Here is a 15,344-nt window from a genome sequence, read left to right as displayed (position 1 = left end):
TGAACCTCTGGCCAGGCTGGCCAAGGTGCTGGGCTCAGAGCTGAAGCACCCAAGGCTGTCCTGCAGGCAACCCCTTGGCCAAGTGGGCTGCAAACAGCACGATGGGCCAGAGGACACCTCCCCTTGAGTGGCAACACAAGCTTAACAAGAACCCTCATGAGACCTCAGTGGCTTCCCTTAACCTGAAATCCTTCTGCACCCCACACGAGTCCTCAAGTGGACCCAAAATGTCCAATTTTACAGGGCTGAACCACTGTACTTGCATATGAAAGGAGATTAAGGCTGAAGGATCAAAGTGCCCACTTGCTGGAAGTGGCAGAAATCAGAGGGAAAACTGCCAGTTCAGGGTAGGATGGAGTTGTAAGTGCAACGCATGACCTGTCACTGGATCTGGGGACAGGAAATACTGAAGATAGCTAAAAATCTACAGACCCCTCTTCAGATCCAATTGCACAACTAGGTATGAAGGTCAAGACAGGGAGATGAGTAGATGAACTGTTACCCGCAATTAACCTATGGCTCATCCATGGCAGCTGACCATGTGCAGACACAACTCATCCTGATCCCAGGACAACACACATGAGTTCCAACTCAAGAGCATGAGCAGAGGAGCTGGGCTGGGAGGTGCCACCTCATTCACCCATAGTATTAATTCACACATTTGGCAGCATCCATACCTCCATTTTTCAACCACATTTAATGAACACATCCAAGAGGTCGACATAAGAGCAGAGCTTTGAGCCACCACCCCAGACACATTCTCTGCTCCTGATAGAAGCACCTTAACTGCAGCAGCACACGAAGAAAGAGGATGACTACCAGTTAATCTGCACAAATAATCCATCACCCTGGGCACAGCTGACAAAGTTCTTCAGCAGTTTACTCTGCCTTAAGAGGTTCCTTCCCCAGTTTTCAAGCCACCTATAATTAAAGACAGACACACACCTCCTGGACCACCACTGAAGGAGACACGAGAGGAACCACAAAGCCATCAGGCCAGAACCCTTTCCACCTCTCTCCCTGACCTTCCTGCAGATACTTTGCCCCACTGACCCTCCCCAAAGCTCAGGTTGTGTGGTGAGCACATATCCTCAAAGAGCATTTCCCAGTAAACCAGCAGCACGAGGCCAGCAGAAGCTTGTTATTAGCAAGGAGCAGAATCTGGGCCATCTGATGTTTTAAACTAATAAATTCAGCTGTGGCTGGTAAAAGCACAATGATAAAAACAAACAAACAAACAAACAAACAAAAAAAAGAAACAAAAAAAGAAACGAAAAAAAAGAAACAAAACCCCGTGTGAATTCAAATATCTGGTTCCCTGTCTAATCCACTTGAATCGCTTCCTACTGCAGTACAGTTAATTAAATGGCTCTCTTTATAAATCCACTTTCCCCATAAGTCTCATTAGCCAAATTAATATGATGCATATACAGCACTTAACCCTTCCAAGAGACTTAGTAACAGCCTGGCTCTACCTGGCAGCTGAAGCAATTCAGAAGGCAGAAGGACGGACCCAGCAGATGAAAATCAGCTCCCTACTCTGGAGCAGCCACAAGGGAATCAGCCCACACCACATCCCACCAGACCCCAAGTTCTCCAGAATAAATATGTAATGAAAAAAAAAAAAGAAAAAGAATAATCTCCCAATTTCATACACAGTGAAATGAGAGTCAGCTCCTCTGGAACAGCCACAGATGGGCCTGTTTACCATAATACAACTTAAAAACATGCCCAAAAAGTGGGAGAGCATGCAAGCCCCGAGACCCATGCCCAGGTAACCACCCGAGAGGTGAGCCAGCTCTTCAAAACCACCTCCTTTGTCTGGGTCATGCTCCCAGATCCCCCATCTCCTGTTGGCACTAACCACCCAGAGAAGTTCAAATGCACCTCCAGTTATTACTACCAGCCCCAAACCTTTTGTACAACAACTACACCCGATTCGTAGGTCATAACACAACATGAAATACATTGCAAAAAACATTAATTTCAACTACAAACACCAACCTATTGAAGGAAAAGCATCTCAAGAATATCCCCTCCCCACTTCCCTCCCCTCATTACCAGTAACATCTACAATTATTCCCATTTACAATAAGCAGATTAATTTAAATGCTTCCATCAGCATCCCATAAACACAGAGACTTTTGCCTCACCATTGGCTTGATTTCCCAGATGAACATTTACACACAAGAAACAGCATTCTGGGTTAAAGCAGTGTTAATTCAAGCAGTTCATGAAATCAAACCAACTGCTTTAGCTTGCCAAGATGAAAACCTGGAGTTTTCCCCAAGTCTTGCCCCAGGACAGGCAGAGAAGCCTCCTGTTGGTCAACAAAACCTCCCATAGCCAACGCAGAAGCTACATGGAAGAGTTCACCCCTTGACTGCCAACCCCAGAGGGGATGGGGCAGCACAACGACCCAAGCAAACACATTAGCAGAAGTCAGTAAGATGGAAAATCAGGGAAAAAACTCAACAAACAACTGACAAAACCACCTTGTTTTACATTATGATTCAGTTCAACCTCAGCAAACCCCTTACCTCTTTCAGGGATCTGCCCCAGGAACAGGCAACCTTGTAGAGCATGACCATGGCATCCTTTGGGTGAAAGGCACCTGCAGCCAAGCCGTGGTCCTGCCAGGCTGCAGGACAGCACAAGGTCCCTTCTCCACGGCAGGTTCAAGGATGTCAAGGCAAACAGGGCAAGCTTGCAGGTCAAGGTGTCTTCATCTGCAGGTCACATGGATCCTAACAGCCCAGCAGAGTGTAACACCAGTGGTTTCTGCAGCCAATGATGCAGCAGTGTTAGCTTCTTCTTGAAGAGTCATCAGAAGGGCCGCGAAGTCTCCTGCAGCGACCGTGGAGTTGTAACTCCTGCATGGGAACAGCTTCCACAGCTCAGGAGCCCCTGAGACAGGAGAATGCAGTGACTACAGCACGCAACGTTTTTCAGGCTGCCTCCGTGTTTTGGAGGTTTTTTTGGTACTACCCGGGGAGGCGACTGCAAGCAAACATGCAGTCGGACCTGGGCCGCGAGCAGGGTGCATGCACATCCGAGGCGTGTGGAACCATTCTGCTTCACAAACAGGTCAAAATAAGGCACTGAGACACCAAAGCAAAGGTTTTTAAATGACTGACTCTAGCTCTCGGGAACTCTTCATCCATTCAGCACTAAACCCATCACTGCATAACTGCTGAAAAGCCCCTGGAGATGGAGGAGTGCCTCGCTTGTCTCGGGAAAGGCTTTATTAACAGCATTTAAAACACTCTTAAAGACTCATTTCTCTTTTTTTTTTTTCTTTTGGCAATTTGGTGCAAAGGTGGGGTTTTTTTGTGTTTTGGTTTTGGTTTTTTTTTTAACGTGCACGATTCAAAGCAATTTCAACCTCTTCCTTCGAACTTAAAAAACCAAAAAACGAATCAAAACTAAAGCCGAACGCGTTGGGTGAACGAAACAAATCAAGAAACATAAAATTCAGGAAACTCCAGCTCTTCCAACCAGCGAAGCCCCAGACGTCTACACCGTCCTGAGAGGCAGGGTAGTAGTCCCCTGCTCCTTGCATGCCAGCATCAGCACCGCTGCCTTGTCAAGATGAGGAGTAAAGCAGCAAGTGACCCCCATTTTCACCGCAAGCAGAGTGGGAGGAGGGGGTCACACAGCAAGACAATCAACCAGATTTCTTCTGATTTTGGTACACCAGGCTGTTCAACGCGAAAAGTGTCGGTTCTCCCTGCTTCTTGCTCACAGACCCACAACTATCAGCTCAAAACCTTGAGCAGCAGCAGCCAGCAACCCCTCTCCGCCGCAAACCAAGGGGTCAAAACGTTTGTCGTCAATTCACTTCCAGGCAGAAAAACCATTTTCCTCAAAAGAAACAATTTATTTAGAATGAAACAAAATCAGCTCAACTGTGAGCGCATGTTTGAGTGACAGCTACTTTTAAGCTGTGTGAGCCATAAAAAGGGTATTCCTTTACTTTTCCAGCAATCTTGTGTACACAGCACAAAGCAAAGAGGTCATTTTTTTCCACTTAAAACACGGGCATTGGCATCACAATAGCAGATACACAACTTTTTTTTTTTTTTTTAAAGCTGCCATTTTAGTAAAATGCACAAGTACTAAACAGATAAGCTTTCTTCCATCAGGAGGCCCATGTAAATTCCACATAAGCCACAGCTTCTCTTCCCAAAGGTCCATTAGAGCTTGGTATCCCGTGCAGTTGTCTTCTTGCAGTCCACCAGCTTTGCTTGCAGGAGGAAAGAAAATGTTATTTCAATATAAAGGTATACAACAGATCTGGTTGGTTGGTTTTCCCCTCCTGACATTATACAGATGAATGTAAAGAGCTACAAGGCCTTTCTGAATATTCTACTTGGTCTTCAAAAAGCACCAATCCTACCCACGGGCATGAAACCTTGAAATGAAGTCACCTCTGTATAGATGGATAAAAAGTAGTGCAGGGCTTCTTTTTGGACCAAGGTTAAACTAGGCTTACAGTACTGATGATTATTCAACTATCAGTAACACTTAATGGGACGCATGGCAATAATTCACCTGGAGGAAAACCAACTGAATTCTTGACAATTCAGTTGGCTTTCCTCAAAGACTCTTTCCTGAAGGCAACCTCTCAACAGAAACATGAAATGTAGTGTAACACATCTCTCTTCTGTTCTCATTTTGCTGCATAAAGCAAATGGCAGACAACTCCAATAGAAAAGGTCCAAGCAAAGACACACCTTAGTTGTTCAAAGTAATATTCCTCAGCCACCATTTTCTGCACAATCAAAACTGCATGAAATTGAATATTCCATTAACCAAACTCTGAACCACAGGGTGTGCTTTAAACCAAATACAAAAATCATCTTATCATTGGCTTATAAATCATGGGGATAGCTGTCCTTCAGTGCTATCTGCAGAAAGTAATTTAAATGAAAAAAAAAGGGGGGGGGGGGAAGACAAAGGGGAAAGAACCCCAAAAGTTCTACAGTCACATGGCAAACATTTCTTGCACTCTTGTTTTGCTCAACAGGAGCACAGCAGACTCCCCAGGAGTGCTGTCCTCAACACTGTTTTGTTTTTGTTTTCTTAAAGCCAGGAACTATGATTTTCCAAGCTGTTTTTCCCTGAGTCCTCAGAGTTTTTTAAAACCTGCCTTCACAATTTCAATTCACTCCTTCTCCTCATTAATACGTAAGGCCTTTAACCTCAGTTACCATCAACCTGATGGTTCCTCAACCGATGCAAGAAATGGAAAACTCTCCACCTGCCACCAGGAGCTGAGCGAGTTGTCACCAAAACACTTCTAACATCCTTGTACAAAAAGAAGAGAGGGTAAGATTGCTCTGCCTGGCACAGAACACCCTCCCCTCTCTTTATGATGCTTATAAGGACGTGTTGATTATTTGTAATCCAGGAAGCTGAAAGCTCTGCAGTTGAGAGTAACCTCAGTGTTCACACCACTGCCCCAGCGGACAGCAGAGCAGTCACTAGACAGGAACAAACAAAGCCACTGGCCGGCAGCCAAGGAAGTTATGTAAAGTTTCCAATTTAAAAAATAATAATAGTAAAACCCAACAACAACAATAACAACAACAAAAAAAAGACCAACCCCACCAACTAAAATCTTAAACAAAACTATGAGTCATTTGAGGTTCTTTCCCCAAAGCATAAAGCCCAACCGTGAAATGATTTAGGAAAAGGACATCCTTTTTTTTTTTTTCCCCCCCACTAAGTTCAACAAAACTCATGAAATACCTGAACGTCAGCTGCACACAACAGGAGAAGAAATACTGAGCTCTCAATCATGCCAAAGACAATGGGAGAGCTGAAGTCTGCTACCTCTGCTTTGCTCTCTACAGAGGTGGTAGCACACAGACTTCAGCCCTGGCCAAGGTGACTTTTAGTGGACAGTTACTCAAGCTCCAGAGCCTCTGAGAAAAGCACAGCCTGAGCCTTGATGGCAGCACAGGAACTTAAGTGCCAGCAAAAAGAAACAAAACCCAAAATGTTGCCAGTCAAGTATGGTTTGACATTAAGAACCCTGAAAGGGTGTTAAAATCCTTTGCTTACAAAACAGAGCAGCAACCACAAATAAACCAGATTTAAAGAAGCAGGTACTCCATTAAATAAGGAACCAGAAAACCTGGAGTCACATACAGCCTTGCTATTACCCTCCAGTGCAGCACAATTCTGACTCCTGAAATCCCATGGCATGTAGAACCACTGCTATATTACAAGGAAAAAGAAAATTTAAAAAAATATGGAATTGCACCAGGATGCTCTTTGCAAAAAGATTCCCACACCAAGTTTGCTCTGACAAGCCACGTTGACACCACATTTTATGGGTCTTAGAACCAGGTGCCTGCTGCCTATCTGCAGAACAAACACTGCTCTCAGCAAGGTGAAGTGTTGGATACAGATATTAGTGCTTCTGCGCCTTTTTTAGTTTAGGGCAGATTGGAATTCCCAGTGGCTCAAATTTTGTTCCTTTCAAAGGCTTGCAAATGACTGGTGTTGAAGAGTTTCACTCCCTCAAAACATGAGCAGCCCCTCCTGTGAGTTGGCAGCAGTGCTGGTTACCTGCTGAGACACAACAGGCACCTGATCGAATGAAAATCAAGATACTCTTTGCAACAAGTGGTGAAGACACTGCATCTTTTCAAACTTTACGTTATTGGTGTCATTTCTCAAAAATTCTCCTTGTCAATAGGAAGATGAAGAGCTGCATTCTGCCATGTCACATTTACACCGAAGGACAACCCAGAAATCCTGGATTTTCCCCTCAAACACTGAAGAGCATTAAATGAGGCCTGTAGGTTTCCATTGGGAAAGAAAAAGTAGCTAATAAAAGCCAAAGCTGTTTGGAAGATTTGGAAATTCAAGCCCACTGAACCCAAAGCTCTCTCCAACTGAGTGCAGCAGCAGCAGCAATGTGTCCATTGCCCACATTTCTGAAAACGTGGCTAAGTGCAAGGTTATGTTATGGGTTTAAGTGCAAGGTTAGAATTTGTAAAGAATTATGACAGATATACACTTCAGTTGAAAAGCTGGCTGCAACATCCTTTGGGTTCTTAAACCAAACAGGGATTTAGATCCCATTGTCTCTCCTAATGATTAGCAAGGTGGCCCAAGACAACTGGAGAAAAGTGCCCAGAGTAGGAGGGGGGAGGGAGGGGGGGAGTTCTTTGAACTGTTTCCTTCTAGAATCCCAGGAACAAAAAAATCTGCATCTGGGAGTGTTTGTTAATACTTTTCTGAGATGCTAAAACCACTTTACCCTAGATGGCTTTAAAAAGTTAAACCTCATGTAATGCCCACTGTACTGTACCTGAAAAGCCCCTAGCAGACAGCAGCTTCTTGCTATTAACAAAGAGGTAAAACGTTAATGAGAACTTTCATGTAATTAAATTATCACAGAATTAAAAACCATCTCTGGAGAGTAGCACACTTGCTCAGAGTTTGCACTGTGGAAACCAGACCCCACTGTACCTGCAACTCTTTGAAAAATAATAATAATAATGTAAAAAAAAAAGCAGTAAAAAGAAAAAACCCAAAATAAACTCTCTGAAAGCACCTCCTTGTTTCTTGCATACCAGGGTAAGCACAAGACATTCATGGTTTGTAACAAAATCCTCAGCTATTTACCAAACACTGTCTCTGCTACAAACCCAAAGTGCATACACAGGATAGGACAGGACCCAGAGAAGTAGGAGAAACACACCTGCTAAACTCCCCCCCCCCCCCAAAAAACAAAAAAAAACAAACCCCACTTTCAGTGCATGCATTTGGTGGGGCTGGATGAGAATTACCAAACACCCGAGAAAGGAATTTCAATGTTCTGCAAAGTGTACCCGAGAGCAGGTGCTGCTCACCTGAAAGAGCCCAACCCTGAGCCCTGCAGCTCCCCAGGGAGCAGAGGTGCCAAGGGCTGGGCAGGGGAATTTCAAGGACCCCAAAAACTCACAAGCTGCTGACATCAGTCCACTGGTTGGGATGTGGTTTTCCATATAAACGACTGAGTGCTTTAAATCTGGTCTTTTAGGTTTGTGACTCTAGCGAGGACGAGCTATTTTAAAAATACATGAAATGAAAAAAGGACACGAATCAAAATGAAGAAGATGGGGAGTTTCTTTTCCTCCCCCACTCCCTCCCCCAGTTTTTGTGTGTTGTTTTTTTTTTTAATCTTTTTTTTTTTTTTTTTCTGTAAACCAAAGCAGGCCTTGCCTCCCTGTGATTCCCACCAATGGGGGACTCTCTGTATCTTCATCACACTAATGGCTAACCAACCTTTCTGGCTTCTAACTTTATAGAAAAAAAAAGATGTAGTAACAGAAAAAAAAAATGGGCAGAGGGAAAAAAAAATCACCTACAAAGATCTAATTTAAAATTAACAACAGGGCTGGCTAAGGCTGTATCCCGTAGCACCTGGCACACGCTGGAGGGGCTGTGCGGAGGAGGAGTAGGTAGGGTTGGGTCTAGAGAACACCAGAGCCTTAGGAGGCTCCACGGACAATGATCATGACCAGATAGTCGTCCTCTGATTTGGCCAGGGCCTTGGCCGTGGAGTCCAGAAACTGCTGGGAGAAATCGCAGGGTGGAAAAGCGTGCAGGACCCCGCTGTTCTCCTTGTCTTTGTTCCCCCCTACAGGGAGGCTGATCACCCCAGCAGCCTGCTTTTGCTTTAGGTAGGACACCAGATTCCTGAGGGGCCTCTGGGTGGAGGTGGTGGTGGCAGGCTCAGCAGCTCCGGCTGCAGAGCGGTTGTCTGAGGCACCGGGCACAGCCAAGAGGATGGCGTAACCATTGGGCCCCGCCACTTTGATGCGCCGGTTGACCTCGTCCAGCTTGGGCTGGTCCAGGCGGAGACGTTGGGTGATCTTCAGCTGAGCCACTTTCCCACCGGTCGCTCCCTCCACCAGGAGGCTGCTGGCGACGCCCAGGTCCCCCTGTAGCAGGTGCATGTTAGAGGGGAAGTTGCTGTTCTTCAGCAGGAGCATCCCCTGCCAAGCCAAACACAGCTTGGGGGCTCCCCCAGTTTGCGAGGCTCCATCCTGCTGCTGTTTCTGAGGAGGAGGTTTGAGGCGGGAGCCTCCCCCACCCCCTCCCTCCATCGCCCGCTCGTCCTTTTTGGAAGGGCTTTTGCACTCCTGCGCGGCAGCGGCCGCGGTCACGGCCCGGTGCTTCCTCTCCCGCTCGGCGGAATTCTTCCGGTCGCGTTTCTCATTCTGCCCCTGCTCCAGGCTGCCCCGCCGCGATTCCCGCACAGGCGAAGGTCGCTCCAAGAGGAGCAAACGGGAGGAGGAGCGCTCAGGGTCACTGCTGTAACGTTCCCTCCCTCCCAGGAGCTCGGGGCTGCGGTCAGGGGGAGAGGTGGTGGTCACACAGTGACGCTTGCGAGAGGAAGAACGCTCGCTGTCTGGAGAGCGGTCCGAGTGGCGGCCTCCATCCTCTACCAGCCTCCTTTTCCTAGGCTGCTCCCTACTACTACTACCGCCCAACTCCCTCTCCCCTCGGTCCCGCTCCAAGGACCAACCATCCCGGCGGCGTTCCAAGCTTTCCAGAGGGTCATAGGCAGCTGCCCGGTTACTCCTATCCCGTACAGGGGGCGGAGGGGGCACCCAATCTGTCTCAGGATAAAGGTCTCTGTCACGGTCTCTATAGAGCAAAGGTGGCGTCCTGTCCCGGGCCCCCCGAAGAGGATCAGGTGGGGCTCCCCGGTGAGCCCCAAAAGCAGCCACCTCCGCCACCAGCTCATAATGAGCAGGAGGTGGCAAGGGCAGAGGCTGCAGGTAGGGCTGCTGGTACCGGTGCTCGGTGTCAGCGAAGTCGACACGGAGGCGGCGATCGGGGCCCCCCAAAGGGAAACCCCGCATGTGGGTGCAGGCGGCCTGCGCCGCATCCAAGCTCTCGTACTGGATGTAGGCCCAGGAATCCCCTTTGCGGTAATCGATGGTGCGGATGGTGCCAAACCGATCAAACTCCCTGGCCAGGGCAGCGAGGGGCACCCAAGGCCCAAGGCCACCCACCCAGAGCCGGGTAGTCGGCGTGGCTTTCCCATACCCAATCTTGATGGGGTTGCGGAGCAGCACCTTTCCTGACATGGCCAACTTGGCTCGGTGTGCCATGTCCAGATTTTCAAACTTAAGAAAACCATAGGTGCTGGTTTGCCCACGCCCCGGCCTTTTGATGTCCACTTCAGTGATGACCCCGAAACGGTCAAAAGCGCGACGTAAATCTGACTCACTGACGGTGATGTCCAAGTTGCCCAGGAACAAGGTGCGGTTGGCTCTCTGGTCATCCTCAGGACTGATCTCCTCCTCACTAGCAGCTCCAGCACCCCCACCTCCACCACGAAACCCCCCGGCAGCCGCCACCCCAGCCACCCGCTCCAGCCCGTAGGCCGGCCGCACTCGCGCCTCGTAGAAACCCCCATAGTCCCTCTCCCTCTCCAACTCCCTGGGGAGAGGAGGCGGAGGCGGCAAGCGGCCCAGGGCGAGCTGCTGCAGCCGATAGTCCCGGTAGCCCAGGGCCCCGCCACTCCCGGCGGGTGACAGAGCCCGTTGGGTTGCCCCCGTGGGCGGGTGCCGGACGGCTGCCGCTGCCGCTGCCACCCCGATGGCTGCCGTGCCGTAGGGAGATTCCTTGTCCAGCAAGGCCGGGGAACGGCTGCTCCGGCGTCGACCGCTCCCTGCGCTGCTCCCGACGTAGACGGCTTCAATTTTCAGCGGGCGGTCGTAGAGCACAAGGCGGCCCCGGGCATGTTTGGCAGCTCGGGCGTCCTCGGGCCGGCGGAAGTTGACAAAAGCCACGCGTTCGTCGGTAGCGCCGGTGCCGGGTGGGAGGCGGCTGATTTTGACGCTCACGTCTCCAAAACGTTTAAACTCGTGGAAGAGCCCGTCCTCCACCGCCTCGTCGCTCAACGCCGAGCCCAGCTCGCTGATCTTCAGCGTCTTGTACTCCCCGCCAACCGACTCGGAGGAGGAGGAGGAGGAGGACGGGGCTGCTGCCGGTGCCCGGGACTCACCCCCGCCGCCGCGGCTGCCGCTACTCCGCGAAGCCTCCGCAGTTTTGCCGCTGCCGTAGCCGTGCCGGCTGCCCCCGCCGCTCGCCACCGCCGCCGTCCCGGCTTCGTACTCGCGGCTGCCAGCGCGGCTGGCTTTGTCCGGGTGAGGCCCACGCCGGCTGCTCCCGCTGCTGCTCTCGTTGGAGGCCGCCGCTCCCGCCGCTTTCCCGCCGCTGCCGTTGGAGCCGCCGGAGCCGCTGGCTTTCTTACTGCTCCGCTCTCCCCGCGCCGACAAGGAGGAGGAGGCCGAGTCCTCACCGCCCCCGCCGCCCCGCGAACGTTTGGCTTTGGCCGGGGAGCGCTCCTTGCCCTTCATGGCGGCGGGCGGCGGGCGGCGGGCGGCGGGCCCCCCCCCCCCCTCCCGCCCCCGGCCCTGCTCCCGCCGGCGGCCTCACCGACTGCCCGACCGCCGCGCTCACACACCCGCCGCCATCTTGGAAGCCGCGGCGGCCGCGGGCCCCGCCTCCTGAGCGCCCATTGGCCGCTGACTGCAGGCCCGACGCCCTCGTTGGCCGCCGGGAGCGTCACCTGCTCAGCTTCGCCCCAGCCGGGCGGAAGTCCCGCCCATCCTCTCACTTTGCCCTTGCTGATTGGTCCGTCTGCCTGTCCTTCCGCCGGCCGGCCCCCGCGCCCACAAGGAGGGGGCGGGCAGAGCCGCCGCCACACGCTCTCCTCGCCGTCCCGCTCGCTGATTGGTTGGTTGGAAAGGGCGCGGCCTCCTGGTTGGAGGCTCCGCGCTGTCACTCGGGAGGGTTGGACGGCGGGACGAGCTTCTCCCCCGCTCATTGGCCACTGGGGCGAACTCGGCTCCTCCTGCTGATTGGTTCCCTCGCCTGCCAGTCCCCACGGCCCCCTCCGAGGCCCCGCCCCGCGCTCCTCCATTGGCCGCTGCCTCAGACGCGGGTTCCCAGCCTCCCTCTCGAGCTCTCGCGAGCCGCTCTCTCCCCTCCCCTTTTCCCCATTGGCCCTCAGTGTTCTGCTCTGATTGGCTCAAGCCTACGCCACTCCCGAAGAAGCGCGGGCTGCCGCCCCGTCTCCCTGCTCGCTTTATTATTGGGTGAGAAAAATCTCCCCAGACACCTGATTGGAAGCAGCCAGGTAGCGTGCGGATAGGCTAAAGAGGAGATCAATCATGATGACTCTGATTCTGATTGGTCGAAGCCGCGAAGGGGGCGGTTCTCCGGCGGAGTTCGCTGTGCGGCCTCGGCTGCGGACTCAGATCGCTCTGGGCTGCGGAGCGGAACAGGAGGGCTGGGTGGGTGGGTGTTTGCTGGCAGTCTCCTCAGCAAGCGGGGACACGGTATCGGCCGGGGGATGGGCGCCACGGGGGCGGGCACAGCTCTCCTTCAACGAAGAGGAGAAAGGAATGGAGGGGAAAAGGAGTGTACGTTCAAGCTGGTCGGGACAGCTCGGCCTGCAGTCTGCTCTGCTCTCCTCCTCTCCGTGTGTGTCCGTACCAAGGAATACATCGAAACACCTCCCAGAGCGGCTGGGAGGGTCCCGCCGGGAGGGCCAGGTTCTCCCCTCACGGGTGTGCGAGAACCCACGGTGGGAACCAGGGCTCGGGCCGGCCACCCATCTCCCCGATGCTGCCCCATGGGAGGCTTTCAAACCATTTGCGATGTTCCTCATTTAAAGCATCACATACACAAAAGTTAGTTCGGCTGCTGTATTTCGTTTCCTTTTGGAAGCGTTCTGCTCGGGAGCTGCTCAGGGAGGGGACAGCTCTGGTTTCCATCTCCCCTCTGTGGCCAAGGTTTGGAGCTGCTGCAACCTCCGGGCCGGGGAAACCCATGGGCGGCTCCGATCCGGATGGTTTCTGAGGGTCCCGCAACTGCTGCCGTGCCCCCCTGTGTTCTTGCTCCTCTTTGCCCCTCTGCTCTGCCTGTATGTAACACAGAATGGAAAAAAAAATGTTCAAAGGGTGAGAAAGCTGTGGCACGGGTGGACCTTGCATCCTAGCACCCTGTAACATCCCCAAAACCCTGTTTCCCCTCTCCCAGCGCTGTGCTGGATAATTCTCTTCCTTCTTTTTGGCTGCCGTTAAAATGCATCGAAATCCAGGAGTACCTGAAGAAGCAAGAAAAAAATAGACAAACCCAGAATTCTGCAACCACACTGCAGCAGGAAGAACTCCATGGAACCCAGAGCTGCTACAGTCCCCCCCGTGCTGTGCCAGAAGTGGTTTGAAAGGAGAGCAGAAAGCACAATGTTCCCTCTCTCTGTGCTTCGGAGAGAAATGTCCCCGCATCTCTGTGTCACCCAAGGGAAACAAGAGAGCTCCCCAGGAACGCCCTAATATAACAGAGGGAGGGTTGAATCAGATTGTTGTTGTTTAATAGCAGTCCATTAGACTGCATCCCTCCCTGTCATCTCATCTGCTTCTGACAGAGACGGTGCACAGAGTCTCCCTGAAATTGTGGGTGGGTTTTCAATGGTGCGTAAACAGCTAAGTTCTAAATATAGACCCAAGAGCGATGATCCTCCTAGATAACAATGCTGGGTTCAACCCAACAGGCAGATCAGAGACAACCCCAGGATGATCTAGGAGGTTGGCTCATGTGGGTATAATTATCATGAAGTATATGGAAGGCAGATAGAATTAGGTGGATGCGGCTCGTCCAGATGAAATGATACCAAGGTATGTGCAGAGCAGCAGAGATGTGGAATCTGTCAGACAGGCTTAGCACAGCCACTGCTCTTCTCTGGGTCCTGCTGCTTTCCTGGGAGACACAAGGGAAAGATCAAGCTCAGATCTTTCCCCCTACCAAAAAAAAAAAAAAAAAAAAAAAAAAAAAAAAAAAGAAAAAAAAAAGCTATTTAGTCAAGGTCTATTTAGTCATTTTACAGAAATATCTCACCCCTGGGGTTGTCAGAAAGGTTTCTGGGGGCTGGGTTGGAATTGACTGAAGAAGGAGACGCAGCCCACAGCTTTGGGGAGCAGAATATCCCAGTTTCCAGTTAAAAAAACATCACTTTGGTCTGGATCCAATGTACCCACAGCTCCCACATGCACCCCTCCCTGCCAGCATGTCGCATGAAGCTGAGGAATCCCTCCTCAGCGGGACAAGAGAAAACTCTGTCCAAAATTTGCCGTATTTCATCTTCATCTTTGAGATTACATCTGGTGAAACCTGGTGCAGCTCCACCAGCTTGAGAGGAAATGCATCACTTTAAACAGCTCCTGAAAGAGACTTCTCTCTGCAGAGGTCCCAGCCGCTTCCTCGCCTTGGGAGAGAAAGACAGAAATTAAAATTTCTCAGCTGATGAGTCATGGCTTAAAAAGACACCTTGGAGAAGCACGGGGCCACATCACCGCAGGGCCGGGCTCTCCTGATGGACATATAATCTGATTTCAGGCCTCCTGACCTGCTCTTTCCAAGGGAGGACTCGTCTCCTTCTGGATTTTTCCCTCTCAGGATCAGCCAGGGTGGATGTGGAGCAGGCAGCCCCCGGGTGAGTGTGTTTAGGAGGGGTTTTGGCAGCAGGAAAAGGAAAGCAGCCCTGGAGAAGAGCAGGCTTTGTCAGGACAGGAGAAGCTCCCCGGGTTCCATAAAGAGCTCTCTGCCTGTGCTTATATGGATGTGTATGAATAATTAAAGTGCCAGATGGCCCTTGAGCCCCTGGTCTAGATAGAAATGTCTAATTACATTTGGTGTCCCTGGAAGTTGGGTACCCAGATCCCTCGGCTTATCCCAGAGGATATTTGGGTATCTTAGAACTGAAGAAACGGGCTGCTTTTCCTCTTAAAACCTTTCTCCAGAGGATTTAACCATGCATCTTCATTTCCAAGCCTGCCTGGGGAGCTCAGCCAGGAGGAGAAGGAGAAAAAGCAAAGAAGGAACGATCACAAAGCTCCACTCCCCGCCGCTCAAAGCCTCACGAGCATCTCAGCTGGGGAGGCGTTTGCTTGTTTGCAGTTTTGCATTCAGCCAAGCTGCTTCTCTTCCTGGAGATGCTCTGGAGTCCCAGCTGGCCAGCACAGCCCTCGAAATACATTAGCTTCACTTAGGAGAGGCCACAAACAGCCCTCCTGGGATGGGAGCTGCCACACTCTCTGACCCGGGGAGGAGGAAAAAGCTTCTGAGCAATCAGTGCCATCCTGGTGATGTTCTGCACAGGGGGTCCAGACCTTGCTTTGGCTGGTAGGAAAAAAAACACAAAACCCCCCCCAAACAAACAAATAAACAAACAAAAAAAACAACACAAACCTGGAGAACCTCCACCTGGTGGGATGCTGGTGAGGTTTGGCACCGACCCACGAGGCCTCTCAAGGGAAGGC

At 51.2% G+C, this 15,344-nt stretch overlaps 1 protein-coding gene and 1 long non-coding RNA gene across 2 annotated transcripts; both read right to left on the bottom strand.

The window, feature by feature from the left end:
* Positions 1-3,859: 3,859 nt before the first annotated feature.
* RBM15 (RNA binding motif protein 15) lies at positions 3,860-11,911 on the bottom strand. Its single transcript, XM_071768176.1, has one exon. The coding sequence runs from the start codon at positions 11,376-11,378 to the stop codon at positions 8,493-8,495; it is 2,886 nt and encodes a 961-aa protein (XP_071624277.1). The 5' UTR covers positions 11,379-11,911; the 3' UTR covers positions 3,860-8,492.
* Positions 11,912-12,717: 806 nt separating this feature from the next.
* LOC139807476 (uncharacterized) lies at positions 12,718-15,188 on the bottom strand. Its single transcript, XR_011730562.1, has 2 exons — positions 13,162-15,188; positions 12,718-12,947 (listed from the first exon to the last, which is right to left on the bottom strand). It is a non-coding gene; the product is annotated as an uncharacterized lncRNA (long non-coding RNA).
* Positions 15,189-15,344: the final 156 nt, after the last annotated feature.

The sequence above is a fragment of the Heliangelus exortis genome, chromosome 25, assembly GCF_036169615.1.
Source record: "Heliangelus exortis chromosome 25, bHelExo1.hap1, whole genome shotgun sequence".
Lineage (NCBI taxonomy): Eukaryota > Metazoa > Chordata > Aves > Apodiformes > Trochilidae > Heliangelus > Heliangelus exortis.
The sequence above is the reverse complement of the archived record's forward strand: the minus strand, read 5'-3'. Positions and strand labels throughout refer to the sequence as shown.

Bases quoted from the DNA above. Each gene is read 5' to 3' on its own strand.
- RBM15 (XM_071768176.1), bottom strand. From the start codon at position 11,378: ATGAAGGGCAAGGAGCGCTCCCCGGCCAAAGCCAAACGTTCGCGGGGC.